At 38.9% G+C, this 22,222-nt stretch overlaps 1 protein-coding gene across 1 annotated transcript in view; it reads left to right on the forward strand.

The window, feature by feature from the left end:
- Window positions 1-1,225: 1,225 nt before the first annotated feature.
- Window positions 1,226-22,222, forward strand: part of LOC149289543 (potassium voltage-gated channel subfamily V member 2-like) — a 46,409-nt gene continuing 25,412 nt past the window's right edge. Inside the window, exons 1-2 of the mRNA XM_089490621.1 lie at window positions 1,226-2,482; window positions 5,429-5,671. Of these exons, the coding sequence (XP_089346747.1) occupies window positions 1,226-2,482; window positions 5,429-5,671 (1,500 nt within the window). The remainder of the gene's footprint in view (window positions 2,483-5,428; window positions 5,672-22,222) is intronic.

Raw genomic sequence — 22,222 nt, forward strand, 5'->3', positions numbered from 1 at the left:
GCATTAAAATAAACTCATCAATCTCAGCCTCTGCTAAACTAACTGTCTCAAACTCCCATGAATCTGTAACTCTACCTCATCAAGGAGTGACAAGACGGCTTGTAATGGCTTCAAAATGGCTTGTAATGGTAGCTACATGTGGCAACGAATCCAAATACATTTTCAGCACTTTTGCCATTCTCTTTTGTTTCTTCGGCGGAGATTGCCCTTGTTTTCATTGATTCGTATGAAACAAGGAATTTTTGTTAAAAATAAAGGTTTTACGAAAACAAATGCACAAGTCTAATAGGTATAAAAATAGTGTTACCATTAAGGTTTTTAAATATATTATTTTTATATTACCTATGTACGATAAGTTATTCTACTGGTCTTATGTTTAAATAAGTAACTTAGTAAGTAAGTAATAAGTAATAAGTAAGTAAATTCACCTGGAATACTGAAATTTATTGTAAACAAACAAATTGCAAAATGAAAATTCTGCACAGGTTGATCACACCATTGGTTCACTGAATACAAAAATAATTTTTGGTTTGTTGTATCCACTAGATGGCATCCTAAACAAATGTTTAATTTTTATTTCCCAAATATATATTGTTTTCCATTTTACAAGAAATAAGTTCAGAAACCGGTAAATGTCATAAAAATGACGGTCAGGGCTTTATTTTTTTTTATTTACTGTGTTATGTACATTACCGTGAAATTCTGTAAACTAAGGTCTAGCTATGATTGTTTTATGTTGTAAAAGTTATGTGAATCTCATTAAATAATATAGCAAAACATTGTGACAAAATGTATTGTGTTACTGTGTAATAATATCTCATAATTTATTTAGAGGAGGTGATGAGATATTAATACCAGTAAACCAGTAGGTTAGCCACTACTTTGGCATTGTTTGGGTCAACATGATTCTATACATCTGTTTTAATCTTGAAGACCTAATGTGGCACTTACTAAATCCTATTACTGTCTTAACGTAAAAGCTGTTTTTAGCCACCACAACAGCAGTTACTAAATCATTCCAATCAATCCTCTTTTATCCAACAAAAGGATCAAGATTTCACAAGACAAAGCAATAGGATTGCAAGTTAAATGAACAAAGAATGATCATGTAGTGCAATAATATTTGCGTTTTGAACTTTAATGGAAGTAACTTCAGGGGATACAATTTTGCGACCCCCCCCCCAACATTCAGAGATTTTATACTATCTTGTAAAAAACCTCGAAGATGAAACAGCTAGGTATCAGAAGGACAAGTCTGTCAGCTAACCTGAAATTTGGAGACTACAAGGATTCTCATTCTTACAGGAGAAACAGTTTTCCTCTTCCACAGATGAACTTAATAAAAAAGTGGAGCTCTATGGAAGATATAAATCATCAGAAAGCTGTCAATTGTGTGCAAGCTTCTACAAAAATGAATTTGTTCTTACTCAACCTCAATGTTGGAGGGAAAAGATTCCAGATAGATTACAGTGTGGCAGCCCAGTATCCAGGCACTAGAATTGGGAAAATGGCAACATGCGTTGATCTGGTAAAAAGACTGAATCTATGTGATGACTTTTTAGTGCAGACGAACGAATACTTTTTTGATCGTGACCCTGTTGTTTTTTACTACATATTTCATTTTTATCGTAGTGGTATTCTGTGGATTATGGATGAACTGTGTCCAGCCAACTTTATTGAAGAAATAGAATACTGGGGTATCAATTTAAACTATATCCAAAGATGTTGCCGTATCCTCTTCGAAGAACATTACGATGAGCTCAAGGAACATATTAAAATACAGAGGGAACTTCAAGCAGAAGCTGACCGACATGACCATGAGAAGCACTTTGAAGGAAAATGGATGAGTGATTTAAGAAAGAAGATTTGGAATTTGGTGGAAAATCCATACTCTTCTATTCCAGCTAAGATTATAGCTATCTTGTCAAGTTTTTTTGTGTTGATTTCCGCTGTAGTCATGTGTCTGAGCACTGTAGAAGAACTCCAGCACATGAGTTTAAATGGAAAGTCATACATGGATCAAGTGGAAATTGCTTGTGTCATATTTTTCACCACTGAGTATTTTATGCGATTGTTTTCAACTGCAGATGTAAAAAGATTCCTAAAAACAGTACTGAATATAGTTGACCTTATAGCCATCCTACCATTTTACATTCAGATCATATTTGAGAGGTTCTCTGAAGAGACAGAGTTGTATTTGCACCATCATGATATTGAGAAAATGGAAAGAGTGGGACAGCTGGGAAAAGTCCTGAAAATTATAAGACTGATGCGGATATTTCGGATCTTAAAACTGGCTCGGCATTCCACAGGTCTAAGAGCTTTTGGCTTTACTATCCGCAAATGCTATCAGCAAGTTTGCTGCTTGTTCCTATTTATTGCTATGGGTGTGTTCACATTTTCTGCACTCATGCATTCGGTAGAACATGATGTACCTGGTACCAATTTCACCAGTATCCCTGATGCCTGGTGGTGGGCAGCGGTAAGCTTTGGGTTGTTTTAGGATAAATATTGTATTAGTGTATTGTGTGTATGTTATCATTTTTACATGAACTAAATTCCAACTTGGATCATAGTCATCGACTATAGGACATTATATATAAGACCTCCAAGGTCTCTTCTTCTTTGTGGGCCCAATAAAAGGCATCACCTTAAAAGGCTAACAAACAAAAATAACTTTTTAAGAATATATTTGTGTAGTTTGAATGTTGGTAGCAGAATAATTACTAAAGAGTAAGCTATACTCACCGGCGAGAAATCCTATATGGAACCATTGGAGCAAATGTCTGCTGCACTAGACAGTCTTTGAACAAGGCCCTGGAAAGAGGTGCAGAAGTCAGATAATCTCTCATGGACAGCCGTTTCATTCGTAATATGAATTTATCAGCTGCATGAGGCTTGGATCAGTACAAAGAGCACACACAATATATGGCAAAGGAAGGGATTCTTCACAGTGAGGACAATTAAGGTATGGAATTCACTTCCAAGGGAGGTAGTGTTATCCAATACATTAGATACCTTCAAAAGGGGCCTCGATATTTCCTTAGAAAGGCATGATATACAGGGATATAAATAGAATAACATTAATATTTTAGAGCTTCTTGATCCAAGGAGAAACCCGATTGTCTCTTGGAGTCAAGAAGGAATTTTTTCCCCCTGATGGCAGAATTGGAAGTAGCTTAATTAGGGGTTTTTTGCCTTCTTTTGGATCAAGAATAGGAAGGTTAGGTAGAAGGGTTGAACTTGATGGACTTAGGTCTTTTTTCAACCTTATGAACTATGTAACTATGTTATGGTGGGGGTAAAGTTGATGGAAAAACCCCTCCACCTAAAATTAAGGGGTAATATAATCTAATTATTTACATCATATCCAAGTTTTTTGTTTTTTTGACATAAAAATAGAATTTGATGACAGATAAGAACCATTTGCCCCAATGTTGTCAGTCCCATGCCTGGAATATTTAAAAAAAATAACACTAGATTGTAAATTTGTAAGCAAGGTCGATTTTATCTAATGTATTGGTTTGTCTTAGCCTGTCAATTCTAGTTTTGTCATACCCTTTGAAAATATGTAATATAAGAAGTGTTGCGTAAACTGTTGACACTATATAAATAAAATATAATTTTTTTTATTATTAATACTCTCCCATGTTAGTACTTAAAACCTATAAAAGTCCCCAAGAGGGATCAGCTGTGCCCCAAGTTAGGCTAACCTTTACTTAGACTCATAGGCATCACCCCCCTTTTGCCCCCTGCACCAAATTTAGGACCTTTAATATGTTGCAAAGCTGTCCTTATCTTGTTGAAAAAGATCAACAGTATCAAAAGCAGCAGAGAATCCAAGAATATTAGAATGGGGAAGGGAACTTTGGGAGAGAGCAAGTCATTGGAGACTTTTTTAGAGCAGTTTCAGTAGATTGCTTAGTAGCACTCTCATTGAAGTCACAGAAGCAGCAGGCAATTGCATGTATGCTAGCAAAGCAACAATGTCATATAGCATTCTTGTGCACAGACGTAACTAGAAGCCTCAGGGCCCTGGTGCGAGAATCTGTTATGGGCCCCCCACCCCCAACCCAATCTACCCCCTTCTCACATCATCTACCCCCCTCTCACAACATCTACCCCCTTTCTCAGACTATCTACCCCCTCTCCCTCCCTTCTCACTATCTACCCTCTCCCTACCCCCCCATTCTCACGATCTACCCTCTCCCTAGCCCTTCTCACTAGCTATCCCCTCCCTATCCCCTTCTCACTATCTACCCCCTCCCTACCCCCCTCTCACACTATCTATTCCCTCTCCCTACCCCTCCATTCTTTCTAGCTACCCTCTCCCTAACCCCCTTCTCACTATCTACCCTCTCGCTACCCCCTTCTCACTATCTACCCTCTCCCTACCCCCTTCTCACTATCTGTCCTCTCCCTACCCCCTTCTCACTATCTACCCTCTCCCTAACCCCCTTCTCACTATCTACCCTCTCCCTACCCCCCTCTCACTATCTACCCTCTTCCTACTCCCTTCTCACTATCTACCCTCTTCCTACCCCCTTCTCACTATCTACCCTCTCCCCTTCTCACTATCTACCCTCTCCCTACCCCCCTTCTCACTATCTACCATCTCCCTACCCCCCTTCTCATTATCTACCCCCCTGAGACAGACGCCTCACGCTTCCACCACTGCAGTCGGGGCAGTGCTGAGGCAGGCGTCAGGGAGCAAAGGAAACAGAAGGGCGCTGAGCGGTTGCTGAAAACGACCGCTTGGCACCCCTTGGGCCCCCCTGACTGGCAGTACTCCAGGGCCCGGTTGCAGTCGCGACCCCTGCAACCCCGGTAGTTCTGCCACTGTTCTTGTGATTGGCTGCTGCTACTCATTCATTTCAAAAGGCTATCAGTTCCCATGCCCTACAATGGGAGTTCTACCGAGCACATGCAAGACACATACTGAAGTACGCTCCTTACTTTCAGTAGAGGCAGCCAATGGGAGGAGAAAAATGAGACAGAAGCTACAATAACTAATGTATGACGTCTATGCAAAATGGACTCCTATATTTATTTAACATGAAAATAGGGTGTGCTCCTTTAACTAAATTCTTTACAAAATAGTTTGTTTTATTATCTTCTGCACCTCTACTTAATTTCATCCCATAAACATGCTCTCTGTCAAACACTACACAGCCAAGCTTATTTCACCTCCTTCCAACTTACTGATCTTTCATTAACATGCTTGTTTATATGATATCTTCATTTTTGTAGATCATAAAATGTCTATAAATGACAAAGTGCCTATGAAAGCAATATATTTTAAGAAAGTAGAATAAAAATACTATTTTCACCATGAAAGTGATTCACTCAAAGCTAAAGAGAATACAGTATGTTTACTGCCATTGGAGTTTAGAAACAATGTCTCTAATAACTGTACTTTTTGTTTCAGGTCAGTATATCCACTGTAGGATATGGTGATACGGTTCCTGGCACTGTTTTAGGGAGAATTGTGGCTTTTCTGTGCATATCTTTTGGCATTATCCTCAATGGCATGCCAATTTCAATATTATATAACAGGTTCTCTGATTTTTATGCAAAACTGAAAGCTCATGAATCTACAAGTACCTTAAAGCTTGGGGACGACATCAAATTTAAAGAAAGGATCCTGGAAAAGGTAACTTCCTGTTGTTCAGTGAGCCATGGGATTAATAATTAATTGCTTTCTGTATGTGGGACCCTTTTTTTCAGGAACTTTGTGGACAGCAAAAGTAATCCTACAGAAACAATTTCTGCATCTTATCACTGTGGATGTTGCATTAGATAAACATTTGAAACATTTAATCCAGAAGAAAAATGAACATTATGAAAAAAACTGTAGTTATTGTGATTGGAAAGTGTAGGCACTAAATATGTTTTCAATTGACATATTTTGTAGTATAAATAAAAATATAGAGCATATTGACAGCTGAAAGATGTAGGATACATATGAATAGCAAGTATACTATATGACCAAAAGTATGTGGATGCCTTGACCATCACCTATATATGAGCTTGTTGGACATCACACTTCATAAGCATAAGTATTTATAAGGAGTTGCCACCCACCTTGCAACTATAACATTGTTTTAGCAGGGCTCTCCTCACATGTTGTCTATGTTAGTCAATTTGTTATGTTACATGCTACTTGTTATGTCCTGTCTACCCATTGTACAGCGCTACGGAATTTGATGTCGCTATATAAAACAATAAATAATAATAATAATAACATGCTTTAGCACTTGACAACCCTGCTCAGTGGGTGTGTGTGGTGTACTAGTTTGCGGCTGAGTTGTTGGAGAGAGAGAATTAAGGTTAGTGGGAATGAGACAGAAAAGGAGATAGAATGGTGGAGAAAAAGAAAGATAAGCATAGAGGGAAAGGAAAAAGGAAAATGAAACACGGAGAAGAAAGGAGGGGGAGGAAGGGATAGAGATAAAAAAGAGATAGAGATGGAAAAACATAAAGAGTAAAGGGGAGAAAAAGGAATAGAGAGAGTATATTGCACTAATATTGCTCATCTCCAAGGATGTTATGAAAAAGACCCATAAAAGACTGTGATGCCAAGCCAGCAACTCTCTTCTCTATCTGGTGCATGCACAGGCACATCCAGCAGATGGGGTGATACATCATAGGTCTGAGGAGTTTAAATGCAGAACTTGATTTATTAGGCGCTATACTGTTGCATCAGCATTTTCTATGCTTGTCTGGTAACCAATTCACGTTTGTGCATCTGGGACATGTTCTCTCATATTAATTAATGTATTATGAATCAGAGCCTTGTAGAAAACCCTACTAATTGGATAACACTTTTGCCAGAAATTAGATCTGGTCCTTTGTGAAAAACATGCAAATGTTGCTACAGAAAGATGTTACAACTTTTTGCTAGCACTTGGATAGTAAGGTTTTTCAAAGTAGACAGTATAAATATTGTTCTGTTTCTGGAAAGTTGGTTTATTGACAAAAGAAAAAATATATTCCTTTTATATGTAGTTATGCTGGAGGACTCATTGGAGTGGGGTCTTGCAGTGAGGCAAGCTAAGAAAGACATCTCCATAGAAGAGAGTGCAATGCATTTCAATGCATGTGACCTCTAGATGTTTAGGCAGGATTCCAAGAGCCAGGGAATATCTCATTCTTCCAGAGGGAAAAGAAGAGACAATGATTAACTTCCAAACTGCCCTAAACTCATAAAAAGCTTCACTGTTAACAACATTGAAGAAGGATTTCACTACAGTCACTCTGGTTTTAGACAGCGACCACTTGTCCTAACATTTCAACCCCTTTGAAATATCTTATTGTATAGCATTGTGAAAAAAATAATCCTAGGTATATAAATAACAATACTTCTATTGACATGTTAGATGATTATCACAACCAAAGTGTAGAAGCTCGTATAAATGATTAAGATCACAACGTGCATGGCATTACAGAAATGTACATATTATTAATATGTCATCACGTAATGGAGAACCTGGACTGGCTTACCAATGGGTGGGCCTGCCTGCCTGCCCCTGCTAGCTTCTTCTCAGTAAAGTACATTACATCTAAATTTCTGATAATTCAAAATAAACTATATAACGTGTCCTTGAAATTTATAATTATGTGTGGCCATTTTAGCCAAGCCACTTGGGAGTTTGGGGATATTTTAAAAGGAGAAACTGTTCTCAGAGTGTCTGTACAGTTGGGCTCAGCCATCACATTTATTAACAAATGCCATTCAGCTATGGAACCACAGTTAGTATATAGAATTAACTACATGTTTAACATGTGTGTTTCAGTAAGTCTCATAGTCCATTGTTAAGAGGACGGTGGTACACAAATGGGTCGTTGATATCAATCTTGTGTAGGCAGGACATGCTGTAGGTCAGTGACATTAGACCCAGGGACCTGGTATAAGTAAAAAGTAAGCATGAAGGAAGGAACTCGGATATACGTTACTGCACATTAATATCTGTAACAATGTCCATATTTACTTATGAAAATATCTTGTGTAATAGTATGGGAGGTTCTAGTGCCTCATTTTTTCCTGGTTTGCTCTTTCCATTTAATTATCTATTATCTTTTAATGTAATATAAGCTTTGTAACTAATGTTTGCATCTAATTTCTATTAAATGTAAATACTCTAAAAAAAGAAACCTATGTATTATAGACATGCTCAACTACATTGTGTAACGACATGGCTGCAAACTTTACTAAAAGTAAAATGTGGTTTTGGCCTACCAAGGGCTGGTCATAGCACCAGGCGTCTCAGACAGCAAATGTAGGTAGCACCAGGCAGTGGTGTATTATTACAAGTGGGGCAGCATCTGGGCTACTATACTAGGGGCAGGTTGCACTACCCCTCTATCTCCTGATGTTTAGCGGGTATGAGTTTATCATAGTGTTGCACCATTAGTATAATGTTTAATGTACAATGTTTAAATAAAAGACTATGGGCCCTGGCCTTGGAAAGGGTTCTGTTTTTGGGGAGGTGGGTACAGGGGATCCATTGGGACTACTTCTTCCCCCTGGTACAGAGTGCCACATTTCCCCAATTACCAGAAACTCTAAAGACTGTGGAGCTTGGACACAGATTTGGGGTTCCTGCATTTTGGGAGAGGGTTTATGTGTCCTGTTTTACTCTCAATTGGGTCAGGACTTACAGGACAGAGAGCTCAATGGCTAGTATTGCACTAAGATCTGATATCCACCAGGTTCCAGCCAGAAATCAGGGAACTTCCCGTGTTTACCAACCTCCCCACAGACTACAATAGCGACCCCCTAATGGGCTCAGGAAGGCTGAGTGCAAATACTGAGCCGTGTGCAAAGGAGTCCTGATGGAGAACTATGTGTGGTTTGCTGTGTCTATTGTATGTAAATTATCCCCTTGTACTGTTTAAATACTGGTGTGTTTACAATAAAACTGAGTCCTGTTTTCACATCAACATTGGTGTTGTCTGATGCTTGGGGTGGGCTGCTGTAATAACTCACTGTCCTTTTCAGGACAGTACATTCACTGAGTAACAGCTACAGCGCCGACGCAGCTCCGGTGCAGCAGCAACGCTGCTTCTGTTTAACGCTGAAGGGGTTAACCCCTGGTGTCCCGACAAGAGGAAGCATATTTTGGTGGGAATACCCAGTTGGGGTACAGGGCCTCCCCTCACATAGATAATTAGTTTATATATGAAATTGTGTAAACACAAAATAATGTCAAAACATAAAACTGCCTAAATGGAAAAAAAAAAATAAGAGGCACCAAAAGAAAGTTCTTGCCTGGAGTGTCATTTGGTCTAGGACCAATATTATTGGTGTTACTTCACTCTCTTCCAAAAAACTATGTATAAGTACATTTTCTAGGCAGACATATGCTAGTATGCTTCATTTAGTAACTGAACAATATGTCTAAACAAAGTATAATAAAAAAAAATACAAATACTTTGTATGCATTAGCCGTCTTTTGTTTCTTCATTTGCTGTTAATGTTAGATTGACAGGAGAATACGGAAAACTGCATCTGGGAAGAGAAAATTATTTTAGAGGTCATGCTCCTTAACAAATTAATGGTACTTATTCCTTAAAATACTTATTGGCATGTAAATAATTGTCAATCGTTTTTCAGCATATATAAACAAATTATCTTAGTTAAATAATAGCTTTGTTTTAGATCATTACAAAAACATTTTGACACACAGGTTCAACATAGTGTACAGGAGAGGGCGCTATAAAGCTAAAAAAAACCAAAAAAAACCTTAGTTTACAATGGATTAGCTTACCAGTTAAAGCTTTACATCTAAGATAGTTTTTGTATTTCAGTGCTGATTTCAGGTCTGCAGGAAGAAAAGTTGAAACAAATAAAAAATAGAATTTGACGACAAATAAGAACCGTTTGTCCCATCCGGTCTGCCTATTTTTTCTGATGTAAAGACTCAAACTTGTATACGTTCTTGGTCTTACCTTATGTTTACCTTATGACTATGTTATCAATGTTTAAATTCCTTCACTATATTAATCCCTATCACTTTATCTGGGAGGGTGTTTCTCTTATCCACCACCCTCCTAACCTCCTAACATCTAAGCCTCTGACTAACTAGCATTTAATTATGACCTAATTTTTGACATTTAGACAATTAAAAAACAACTGAAAGAGCTTCAGTCCAGGCAATGTTAAGAATTTGAGTTCTGATGGTGTACTGTAAGGTATGATTGGGATATGAAGGAGTGAGTAAGTAAAAGTGTAAGTGTGTGTATATGTTTGTGTTATAGTGAGTGTGTGTAAGTGCGCTAGTGTGTAAGTTAGTTACTTGGTGGAGACATGGATTTAGGGGCCAGAATCTACCAGCCCTCCCCGTACATTAGTGTAATTTATGTATATTTTATTATATAATACATAAACTGAAGAACAGAGGTCCATAAATTACTGAATGAGAGAGCTAAAATAATCTGATTTTTCACTAGAAACTCACCACTGCAAGATATTGTTTTGTAAATTATCAGAGGTTTGGGATCATATGTGTTTTATGGTACCGCTATCCATTGGAAAAAGAACCCAATCTAATGTCCAACTAGTTAAATATCACTAAGTTGTTTGGTCAGTTATGGTCACAATAACATGTTTGTTTTTCTTCATCCAGAACAGTGTTACAATACACTTTTAGATGTATTACATATTGTTAGAAAGCCCTAAGGTGGGAGGTCTGGATATAGGAATGATTTTCTAAAACTGGACTGGAGGCAACTGGATAACTCAGTTTGGCCTGTCACCGAGTATTGTGTATTAAATCCACATTTGAGTCAACCTATTGTATTTACATTGGCTTGCAAATATGGGTAATATTGATTTCTTAATACCTGGGGATAATTTTTATTTATTTTACCAACGTACTTAGTCTTTGGTAGTTAACTGTTTTTACTGCATTAAATATTATTTACACATAAATAACACCAGTTTGTTATGTTTACAATATTTTTAGCTGTAACATTAATGCTTACAGCTTGTCAGTTTTGTTTATGTGAAGAAGTATACAGAAACTCATCTTTGCTGACCTCAGGTTTACTTGTCTATCTTATCCTTTTTTGTAGACTTCCTAAATAAATATGGCCAGTTTGGAAAATGTATCCACAAAATTGAAATCTTCTATGCTTTTATTTTTTGTTTTGCTCATTTTTAAACTCCCCAAGTTTCAAAATATTTTAAATGGTGAACAGAAATGGACTATGCATGGATTATTACCATTCCGGTTGTTAGAGGCTCACTAGTTCTTAACTTAGTAAAGACATTTCCAATTGCAGACATAAATTTAACCCCTTAATGACAAAATGCATTGTTTTCAATGGGTTTAGGGAACGCCCATTGTCCTTAAGGGGTTATATCAACTTCAAATTATATTTTTCCCCATATGATGTAAGTAAAAATGACTTAGTGGAGAAGTTGTTTTTACTTATTCATTTATTTACATCACAAGGCATTTAATACAACCTATAAAAGTGTTAAAACCAATTTTAAGTGTATTACTGGTAATTTGAAAATGTCCTGTAAACCTTGATGGTGGATGCTATATAAGTTGTCATTGTCTGACTGCACAGTTCTCTTGTGAAAGACTATATTAAGTTCATCTGCTTTTTTAAAATTTCTCTTAGCTCACATGGCATAAACAGAAAACATGTTGCCATCAAACCCTCCAAGTCCCCACCTAATCTGCCATGACTAGTCTGATGCAGCTTTAGTTGGGAGCAAGGTTTAAAAACATCAAGGAAGAAAAAAGAATTAAGCTGATCAAAAGCTTTATTTTAGAGGATTTTGTATTTGGCAGATTTCACATTTCATGGTAAAACTAAAAATGTTTTACCCTACACAGTTCAAACCCTTGCAACTTGATTTGGTTTTTCTTTTGTTTCTTTTTTATATATATTTAGTAATATAGAACTTTATGTGTTTTTCTAAGTACAACTATAAATTCTAGTGTAGTACTCCAATTACCACCATTGTGTTTAAAAAGAATCACAGCAACCATTCCCTACCATCTACAATCATTTTTTTAAATGTATGCTTTATTTTGAGGTATCCCATGACTTGAAGGGAAATTAGGAAATTTTAGCCATTTTTGACAAACTGTAACATTGTAACCAGCTACATAAAGTCTGTAACATGACCCATTAAAATACGTCAAATTTTTGATTTTATATACACTATATGGACAAAAGTATTGGGCCATCTGACATCAACAGGGACGTTTACGGCATTGCATTCTAAATGCATATACATTAATATGTAGTTGGTCCCTCTTTTGCAGCTATGTAAAAAACAGCTTCCACTCTTTTGGGAAGGATTTCCACACAGTTTTGGAGTGTTTCTCTGGGAACTTTTGCCCATTCATCCAGTACAGCATTTGTGAGGTCTGGTACTGATGTTAAATGAAAAGGCCTGGCTCACAATCTCCATTCTAGTTCATCCCAAAGATGTTCGATGAAGTGCCACCAAACTCATCAAACCATGTCTTTATGTACATTGCATTGTACACTGGGGCACAGTCGTGCTGGAATGGCATAACATTGATCAAAATGTCCCCTTCAGCGTATGTGTGTGTCTATATATATATATATATATATATATATATATATATATATATATATATATATATACCGTATTTGCCCGAATATAGGCCGTACCTAAAGTATTTGGCACCTGGGGCGGATCCTGTATGTGGCACCCCCCCACACACACACTTTAAAACTGCATAGCTTCTATCGTTATATACTGGCACAGACATTAAAGGTGGTACAGCATTACCGTTATCATTATATACTGAGGCAGAAATTGATGGTGGTACAGCATAACACCTATCACTATATACTGAGGCAGACACTGACGGGGGGTAAGGCATAACACCTATCACTATATACTGAGGCAGACAATGACGGTGGTACAGCATTATACCTATCACTATAAACTGAGGCAGACATTGACGGGGGTACAGCATAACACCTATCACTATATACTGAGGCAGACATTGACGGCGGTACAGCGTAATCCCTATCACTATACATTGAGCCAGACATCGACAATAGTGCAGCATAACCCCTATCACTATATACTAAGCCAAACATTGATATGGTGTAGGCCTACCACTTCAGTGTCTAGCTTAGTAGGGATGCATCGAAATGAAAATTCTGGACCAAAACCGAAAATTCAGCATTTACTTGGCCGAAAATGACCCCCATAAAAAAAATCTCACACTTTTATTAAAAGTAAGTAACACACCAAAATTGGACAAAAAATCAATAACAATATTTATATATTATCACTGTTAACAGCAATCACACTCTTATCATGCCCAGGCATACCCAGGTTCTAGCATTTACTGGTTGCCTGACCATGATAGGAGTATGATTGCTGTTAGCAATTATATATATATATATATATATATATATATATATTAATATTATTATTATTATTATTCACATGTGAACTCAGCACTGAAGGCATAGAATCAGACATACAAATCCCATATTTGCTGGTATACAATAAAAATGTATGGAAACATAGCATTGCAGGTATAGATCAACTGGAAATCACATAAAAACTCAGCAAGGAAGGTATAGATAAACCCCCCTAAATTACAGGCATAGATGACAGCCCTGGTATCCACACTGCCCACATAGAGCCCGACCAGCACCCAAATTAAACACATAGGACAGCCCAGCATGAGTCAACTTTGTCTCTCCCCTCTCCCTCGTTTTTTGCTATCTACCCTCTCCCCCTTTGTAGTTAAACGCAAACAGGTTTTGTACTTACCATCCTGCAGTGGGAGCGCAACACCTCCGTCTCCCTGCTCTGCTGCGCGCTGCTTCACTGCTGAGTGCCGGAGTATGACGTCATATACCGGTGCTCAGCATTCTACGCCGGCACAGCAATGGAGTTAGAGGCCTTGCGGAGGAGACTGAGGGGTGCCAAGTGGTTGCTAGGCGCCCCTCTCTCTCCTCTGTGGAAAAAAAAAAGGGATGAGGCTGCCTGGGACCTGGGCAATCTGGGACATGTGGTCACCCTAGCCGTGACACCCCCGTGATGAGCGGCGCCCAGGGCGGACCTCCCCCCCGCCCCCTGCTAGGTACGCTACTGAGTGGGGGTGCAGCCTATGACCGGGGTTTAGCGCAGGGATGCGCAATTCGTATTGCCCGACGCATGGGACGCCTGTCGGGTGTTTTTTTTTTCAGGGGACCTGGATTCTCCTCTCCAGCAGCAGGTGGTCCTCTGCGCGATGCGCGTAGACAATCTCTGCTGTTGGGCTTCCGCCGGGGCTTCAATGGTGGAGCACCAGCGTGACATAACCTTCCGGTGCTCCACCATAGAAGCCCCGGCGGAAGTGCCGGCAGCGGAGGTTGTCTACCCGCATCGCGCAGACGTTCACCAGCTGCAGTGATGCGTGTAGACAACCTCCGCTGCCGGCACTTCTGCGTCATAGAAGGCACGGCGGAAGTGCTAGCAGCGGGGAGTCGAAGGGTTCATTGGTAAGTCTGGGGAAGGGGGAGTGGCATTTCTAGGGAACAGAGTAGCATATCAGAGAGGCAGAGGGGCATTTCTAGGGGGCATAAAGCATATCTGGAGGGCATCTCATGCCGGCTTGTAATGTTGAGCGCCGGAAGATAACGTCATTTCCGGCGCTCAGCATTAAAAACCAGCACCGAGACCGAGCAGGGAGACTCACCGCAGGACTGCTGAAAGGTAAGTAAGGGGGGGGGAAGGGTAGATAATGGGGGGTGGCAGGGAGAGGAAGGGTAGATAATGGGGGGGGCAGGCATTTTGTCTTGGGCCGGCCCTGTGTGACATGAGTCAAGTGTTCACCATAAAATGAAAATTTGTTTCTGGGAGATATTTGGACACTCAACAGTACTATTTTGTTCTACATGTGTAAAGTTCAACAGAGTAGAAGGAACACCACCATGGGGAAGAATGCTATGGAGGCTGTGCTGGAGAGGCACTGAGGTCCACAGGGTCAAATGGGCCATTTATAAGGGAGATCTCTGAGAAAGTACAAGAGAGAGAGCGTGAGTGTAGAAAAGTGCAAAGAAATGCAAATTTTCCAAATCCCACCAAAAATACTAAATAATATGAAAAAAAGGATGGGAGTTCAACATGCGCTAAGTCTATAAAAAGTGAATATTTGGTATAATACATACCACTCTTCGAAATGGGATGCAGATCCATATAGGGAAAAAATATTTTGGACAGAACTCCGTATGAAAAAGAGGTTTAGCAGAAGTACAATAGGTAATGTGTTCACATTTCCAAGGACATAAAACTGCTTGTCAGAAATTTGTATTTGTACTGTAACAGAAATATTGTTTGAAGAGCCTTATATACCCACTGTGACGGGAACAACTTGTACCCTGGCTGGATACGCCCGTTGGTTCTGCGATGCTTCCGGCCGGGACCAAAAGGGTTAAAACCGCTGCCAGCGCTAGACGATACTAGTGAGGCAGCATTCAGGAACTGGCCCGGTGTCCCTCCGATCGTAGCCCCACAGCTTGCCAAGGTGCAGCTACAGGCAGTGCAGAGATTGTCTTCAGAAAGAGAATAGGTGATATAGTGGGTCCCTGAAGCATTAGACAACACTAATGTCCAGGGAAAGAAGGACAATTTATTGGGAAAGCACACATGCTTATATACAGGTTAGGTGATAAAAAGACCATAAATCATGTCCACATCTTCCCGCCCTGCCCAGACAGTCCGGCACCACACTTAGGCCACCGAGACCCGCAATGTCCATATAACTTTAGCCGTCGTTCTCAGGGTGATCCCGAAGGAGCGGCGGCGATCCCGGGGTACCAATGGATAGCAGTTCAAAGTTTCCCCGGGACGGACCCTGATCTCCATTCTCCTGGCAGTCCCAGCAGTCCCAGCAAGGAATCTGCCAGGAATGTGCCGGAGAACAAAGCACAGACAATACACACCACAAATATATAAAGGAAATACACAAATCAAACATTAAGGGATATAAGCGGCCCTTATTAACCCCGGATGGTCATAACTACTACAGACGGCACAGATTAACCCGGGGCCGTCACACCCACCAATTTTGTGAGTGCAACTTACAAAATTTTTTATCAAATATTGTTACATAAATAAGCTACACTATGATTTTTTCTCTCTCTTTATTTATGATATATGAAATAAATGATTAAACCACTGAAGGGAAACATAGTTTGAAGCCTTATATACACACCAGTTTTCTCTTTTTATTTATGATATATCTGATTAAGCATTAAACAACTAGGAACCTGAAAAGTGGATAACAAATACAGTATATACAAAGTGAGTACACCCCCATTTTTGTAAATATTTTATTATATCTTTTTATGTGACAACACAGAAGAAATGATACTCTGCTACAATGTAGTGAGTGTTCAGCCTGTAGAATAGTGTAAATTCACTGTCCCCTCAAAATAACTCAACACACAGCCATTAATGTCTAAACCTTGGCAACAAAAGTGAGTTCCAAAAGTGAAAATTTCCAAACTGGGCCAACATTTTGTGTGGCCACTATTATTTTCCAGCACTGCCTTAACCCTCTTGGGAAGGTAGTTCACCAGAGCTTCACAGGTTGCCACTGGAGTCCTCTTCCACCCCTCCATGATGACATGACGGAGCTGGTGGATGTTAGAGACCTTGCGCTTCCCCACCTTCCGTTTGAGGATGCCCCACAGATGCTCAATAAGGTTTAGGTCTGGAGACATGCTTGACCAGTCCATCACCTTTACCCTCAGCTTCTTTAGCTAGGCAGTGGCCGGCTTGGAGGAGGGTTTGGGATCATTATTATGTTGGGGTACTGCCCTGTGGCCCAGTCTCCGATGGGAAGGGATCATGCTCTGCTTCACTATGTCACAGTACATATTGGCATTCATGGTTCCCTCACTGAACTGTAGCTTCCCAGTGCCGGCGGCACTCATGCAGGCCCAGACCATTACACTCCCACCACCATGCTTGACTGTAGGCAAGACACACTTGTCTTTGTACTCCTCACCTGGTTGCTGCCACACACGCTATACCATCTGAAATAAATAAGTTTATCTTAGTCTCACCGGCCCACAGGACATGGTTCCAGTAATCCATGTCCTTAGTCTGCTTGTCATCAGCAAATTGTTTGCAGGCTTTCTTGTGCATCATCTTTAGAAGAGGCTTCCTTCTGGGACGACAGCCATGCAGACCAATTTGATGCAGTGTGCGGCTTATGGTCTGGACACTGACAGGCTGACCCCCACCCCTTCAACCTCTGCAGCAATGCAGGCAGCACTCATACGTCTATTTGCCAAAGACAACCTCTGGATATGACGCTGAGCACGTGCCTGTTCTGAGTGGAACCTGTCCTGTGAGACCACTGTATGGTCAGTTTCAGGGTCTTGGCAATCTTCTTATAACCTAGGCCATCTTTATGTAGAGCAACAATTCTTTTTTTCAGATCCTCAGAGAGTTCATTGCCATGAGGTGCCATGTTGAACTTCCAGTGATCAGTATGAGAGAGTGTGAGAGCGATAACACCAAAGTTAACACACCTGCTCCCCATTCACACCTCAGACCTTGTAACATTAACGAGTCACATGACACCGGGGAGGGGAAATGGCTTATTTGGCCCAATTTGGACATTTCCACTTAGGGGTGTACTCACTTTTGTCGCAAAGGTTTAGACATTTATGGCTGTGTGTTGAGTTATTTTGAGGGGACATCAAATTTACACTGTTATACAGGCTGTACACTCACTACTTTACATTGTAGCAGAGTGCCATATCTTCAGTGTTGTCACATGAAAAGATATAATAAAATATTTACAAAAATGTGAGGGGTGTACTCACTTTTGTGAGATACTGTATCACGTTGTATTCCACCCAATATTCTCTTTTTATACACTGAGCACAAGTTGAACTCCCCTCCTTTTTTGTTACTGGCAATAGTAAGTATAAGCAACACACTGGCAATATATTTTAAAAATTAATAAAATATTCCAAATTATGATACATGTAACTTGGTTTTGGAGACAAGGCACCACTGGGGCAATGTTCCGTATCTTTGTCAGAGTCTGCTGTGTTTCACTCATGATGCAGTTGTTTCATGCCCTCCATGGTGCATGTTATAACAGGTGTCAGGTGCAGCTCCGGGAATCAAATTTGATGTTATCAGTAATGCAAATAAACCACTAAAAGTATCACAGCACTGGAAATCTAGTAAATATGTCCAATTATCTATTTATTTGAAAAACATCTACAATATAACTTTTACATTTAAATAACTTAGATTGTGTGCATCACGCAGACGTCCACCAGCTGCATAAGGAATATCAGGGGGTGTAACACATATTAGGGGGCATACTGGCTTATAGGGAGGTATAAGGAATATCTAGGGGCAGTATGGCATATCAGGGGGCAGAGTGGCATATAGGAAGGTATAGGCATATCTGGGGGGTGGACTGGCATATCAGGGGGCACATTGGCATATAGGGATATAAGGCAAATCGGTATAAGATATATTAGTGGGGCAGAGTGGCATATTGGGAGGTATAAGGCATATCTGGGGGGAAGAGTGGCATATAGGGAGGTATAAGGAATATCTGGGGGCAGAGTGGCATATAATTTCCTTTAGAATTAAATTTAAAATCCTGGTACTAACATATAAGGCCGTCCATAATACTGTTCCTCCATACATTTCTGCCCTCATAAGCAAATATTCTCCTACTCGATCCCTACGTTCTTCCCATGGGCTAAGGCTCTCCTCCTCACTTGTCACCTCCTTTTTTTCCCCGTCTACAAGATTTCACTCAGGCTGCCCCATATCTCTGGAATCTACTACCAACAAACCTTCAGCATTCACCCTCCCTCCCAACATTCAAGAAACATCTCAAAACTCACTTCTTCAGAGAAGCATACCATTTTAGCTGCTAGAACTTCCTTGTCATTGATACAACCACCACACTACCTCTCACCCTTTCTCTGTGCCTTATGTTTGTCACGCCATTCCCTCAAGATTGTAAGCTTGCGAGCAGGGCTCTCTCCACCTAATGTATTGGTTTGTCATAGTCTGTCAATTCTTGTCTTGTCATACCCGTTGAATATATGTATTGTATTAAGCGCTGCGTAAACTGTTGGCGCTATATAAATAAAAGATAATAATAATAATGGGGTAGAGTGACATATAAGAAGGTATAAGGCATATCTGGGGGCAGAGTGACATATAGGAAGGTATAAGGCATATCTGGGGGACAGAGTGGCATATAGGAATGTATAAGGCATATCCGTGGGGGAAGATTGGCATATCTGGGGGACAGAGTGGCATATAGGAAGATATAAGGCATATCTGGGGGGTAGAGTGGCATATAGGAAGGTATAAGGCATATCTGGGGGGGCAGAGTGGCATGTAGGAAGGTATAAGGCATATCTGGGGGCAGAGTGGCATATAGGGGGATATAAGGCATATGAGGGGGGCACTGTGGCATATAGGGGGTATAAGGCATATCAGGAGCTATTAGACATATTGGGGCAGAGTGGCATATAGGAGATATAAGGCATATCTGGGGGCAGAGTGGCAAGCCTGGGGTCAGATGTGCATAACTGGGGGGCAGGTTGGCAAATAAAAGGAAATAAAAACAAGAAATGCGTTCTTTTACCTTTAAAATATGGCTTTTATTATTATGTCAGTAAAATAAGAAGGGAATTAGGGAAATGCCATTGTCATAGAGATAAAAGGGTTAATGACACGTTAATGTAAATTTTACGTTTTTTTATTCTGATGTTTGTTTTTAACACCCAGTTTGTTCATTTCATTATCTTAAATAAACAAAAAAATGTGCATATTGTTTTTTTATCCGATTAATCGATGAAACGAAAAAATAATCGGCCAACTAAGATGGCCACCCGGCACAGTGAACAACTGCAGATAGCAAATTAAAGGGATACATAACACCTAGTATCCTAGAATCAGCAGATGAAGTAATAGTTGCTACTTAAAATTAGTGTTTAAATTTAATTATAACTTCGAATAAAGCAGTACCTCTCAGATTGTAGATAAAATTGACTTTATGTACTAAAAGAACAGATAGCAAAATAATTTGACTTCACATGCTTTACTACTGTTCAAATGCATATATTATCATTGTCATATCATACAAGAATACACATTTATAATGCATGTTGGTTTAGCACAAGTTTAGTAACTTTTTAGGTAACATTTAAAAGCATATAGCACAGAAATAATCTAGACAATGTAGGATGTAGAGAACAGATCACTCACTAAGCAGTCTTTATTGTGTTGGCATAAGTATAAACAACTTTATTATTAAAAAGGGGAAAATGAGCAAATAAGAAAATGAATCCCATGAACATCACTGAAAGTTGTATCACATTTTTTTATAATGGACGGTGACATAAACTTGATTACAAATGGATTCATATTAACAAGAATGTAGGATTCATTGACTGCATGAAACTTCAGTTTAATTATCTTTTTTAAAACTACATTAGAGAGTGGTGAAAGAAAAGCTTGATTAGCCCATTGAGCAAGAAACACGATGCTTTTAACTTCAACTGCTGATTAACAGGAAGCAGTGAATTTACACTGGGATAATTTTATTCCTTGTGATGTGAAGGCAGAAGATCCTTCTTGTTGTATCCAGCAGGAATATATCTTGTCCTTATTGACATCAGATGAAGGAATGGTCAAGTAGCTGCTCATGCTATAGGTATTATCTGACTCCTTTATTGGCAGACTTGTGCTGACTCCATCTTGTACTGTGGTGCCATCTACTAACCATTTCACATTAGCCAAACTGACAGACAGTTTACTGATATGGCAGGTCAATATTGGTTTTTCTTCGAGGGACAGCTCTTCTGTATATGGTTTGAAAACCATTACAGCAGGCTCAGGAAACTTATCCACTAGAAAGGAAGCAGAATTTTGTTTTCAGAACATATGATAAGCATCAGTTTGTAAGCAAACATTTTATGAATAAGTAAAATAGAAGAGAATTGATATAAGAGATTTAATTTAATAAAAAGAAGCAACTCTGGGTGTGATCGAAAGTATTCCTTTGTGCTATAATTGTTTACCTCTTGTGAAATAAAGAAGATTAACATAGCAACAAGATCTAACAAAGTATATTAAAAAGTAGTAGGTAAAAAAAAATATTTTGTTTACGAGCCTTAAAAAAACTAAGTCAGTTTATGGTAGATACCAATGACGCAAATTGCATGTAATTAAACTTAATCTGAACAATGTAACATGGTGTCAACTTGTAACAATCAGTTTACTTTGTCTGAAATGCTATATGTCATGTATGCTTACGTTTATAATTAATAAAATGAAAGACTTGTAATGTTGTTGTTTTAGTATAAACATTGCTGAATCATTGCCTATATACAAAGTCAATGCTAGTCAGTATTAGTTACCAAAGCAGCAAATACTGATAATGCATCTTAGTTTATCTAAGTTGTCAGACCTATTGAAGTATTTCTTAAGTATGTAAAGGTACAATTATATGTTAACCTAGGTCTAGAAAAGCAATGAACTTGTTATTGTTTTTATCTAGAATTTAACATGTAGCACCTTGCCTATTAGTGATACCTTGGCATTTATATGAAATCTACCACATAACATTTTCACTAACTACCTTTTAGACTGCTTTTATTTATATGCATTATTTTAGTCCTACTTTCAAATAGATACATTGACATTTTACATGACATTATTATTATTAAAATATTAGTTTGTAATTTTCTAATTTTACTTGTAAACAATTTCTTACCTGTGACAACGAGTTTACTGCTTTGGCTGAAAACCCACACATAATCCATAGTTCTCCCCATACAATAATTAAGTCTAGACAGCCTGAACAAAAGTATATCCATTACGTTTAGTAAAAATCACCACCTGACATACTGAATATTTGTCTGGGCACATATCTAACAAGCAATGTTAATATAGTGGTTTTGCTCTCGAAAGACATTTTTTTTATAACTCTGTACCTACCTGTAACAAATAGTTAGCTTCTCTGACTGAACACCAGGGATTTTCTTGTGTTTTACATCAAAGTAGATTGTCTATTTTATGGTATATATTGAATATAACTTAAACAATTACGGTCGATATGTAATTACCATTAAAACAAATTATAGATTACTAAACACATTATACATAAATAATTGTGTTCTGAGTAGTTAATTTAATGTCTTACCTGTAACAACGAGT

The sequence above is a fragment of the Sceloporus occidentalis genome, unplaced genomic scaffold (assembly GCF_023333645.1).
Source record: "Sceloporus occidentalis isolate IW3139 unplaced genomic scaffold, rSceOcc1.0.p SCAF_45, whole genome shotgun sequence".
Classification (NCBI taxonomy): Eukaryota; Metazoa; Chordata; class Lepidosauria; order Squamata; family Phrynosomatidae; genus Sceloporus; species Sceloporus occidentalis.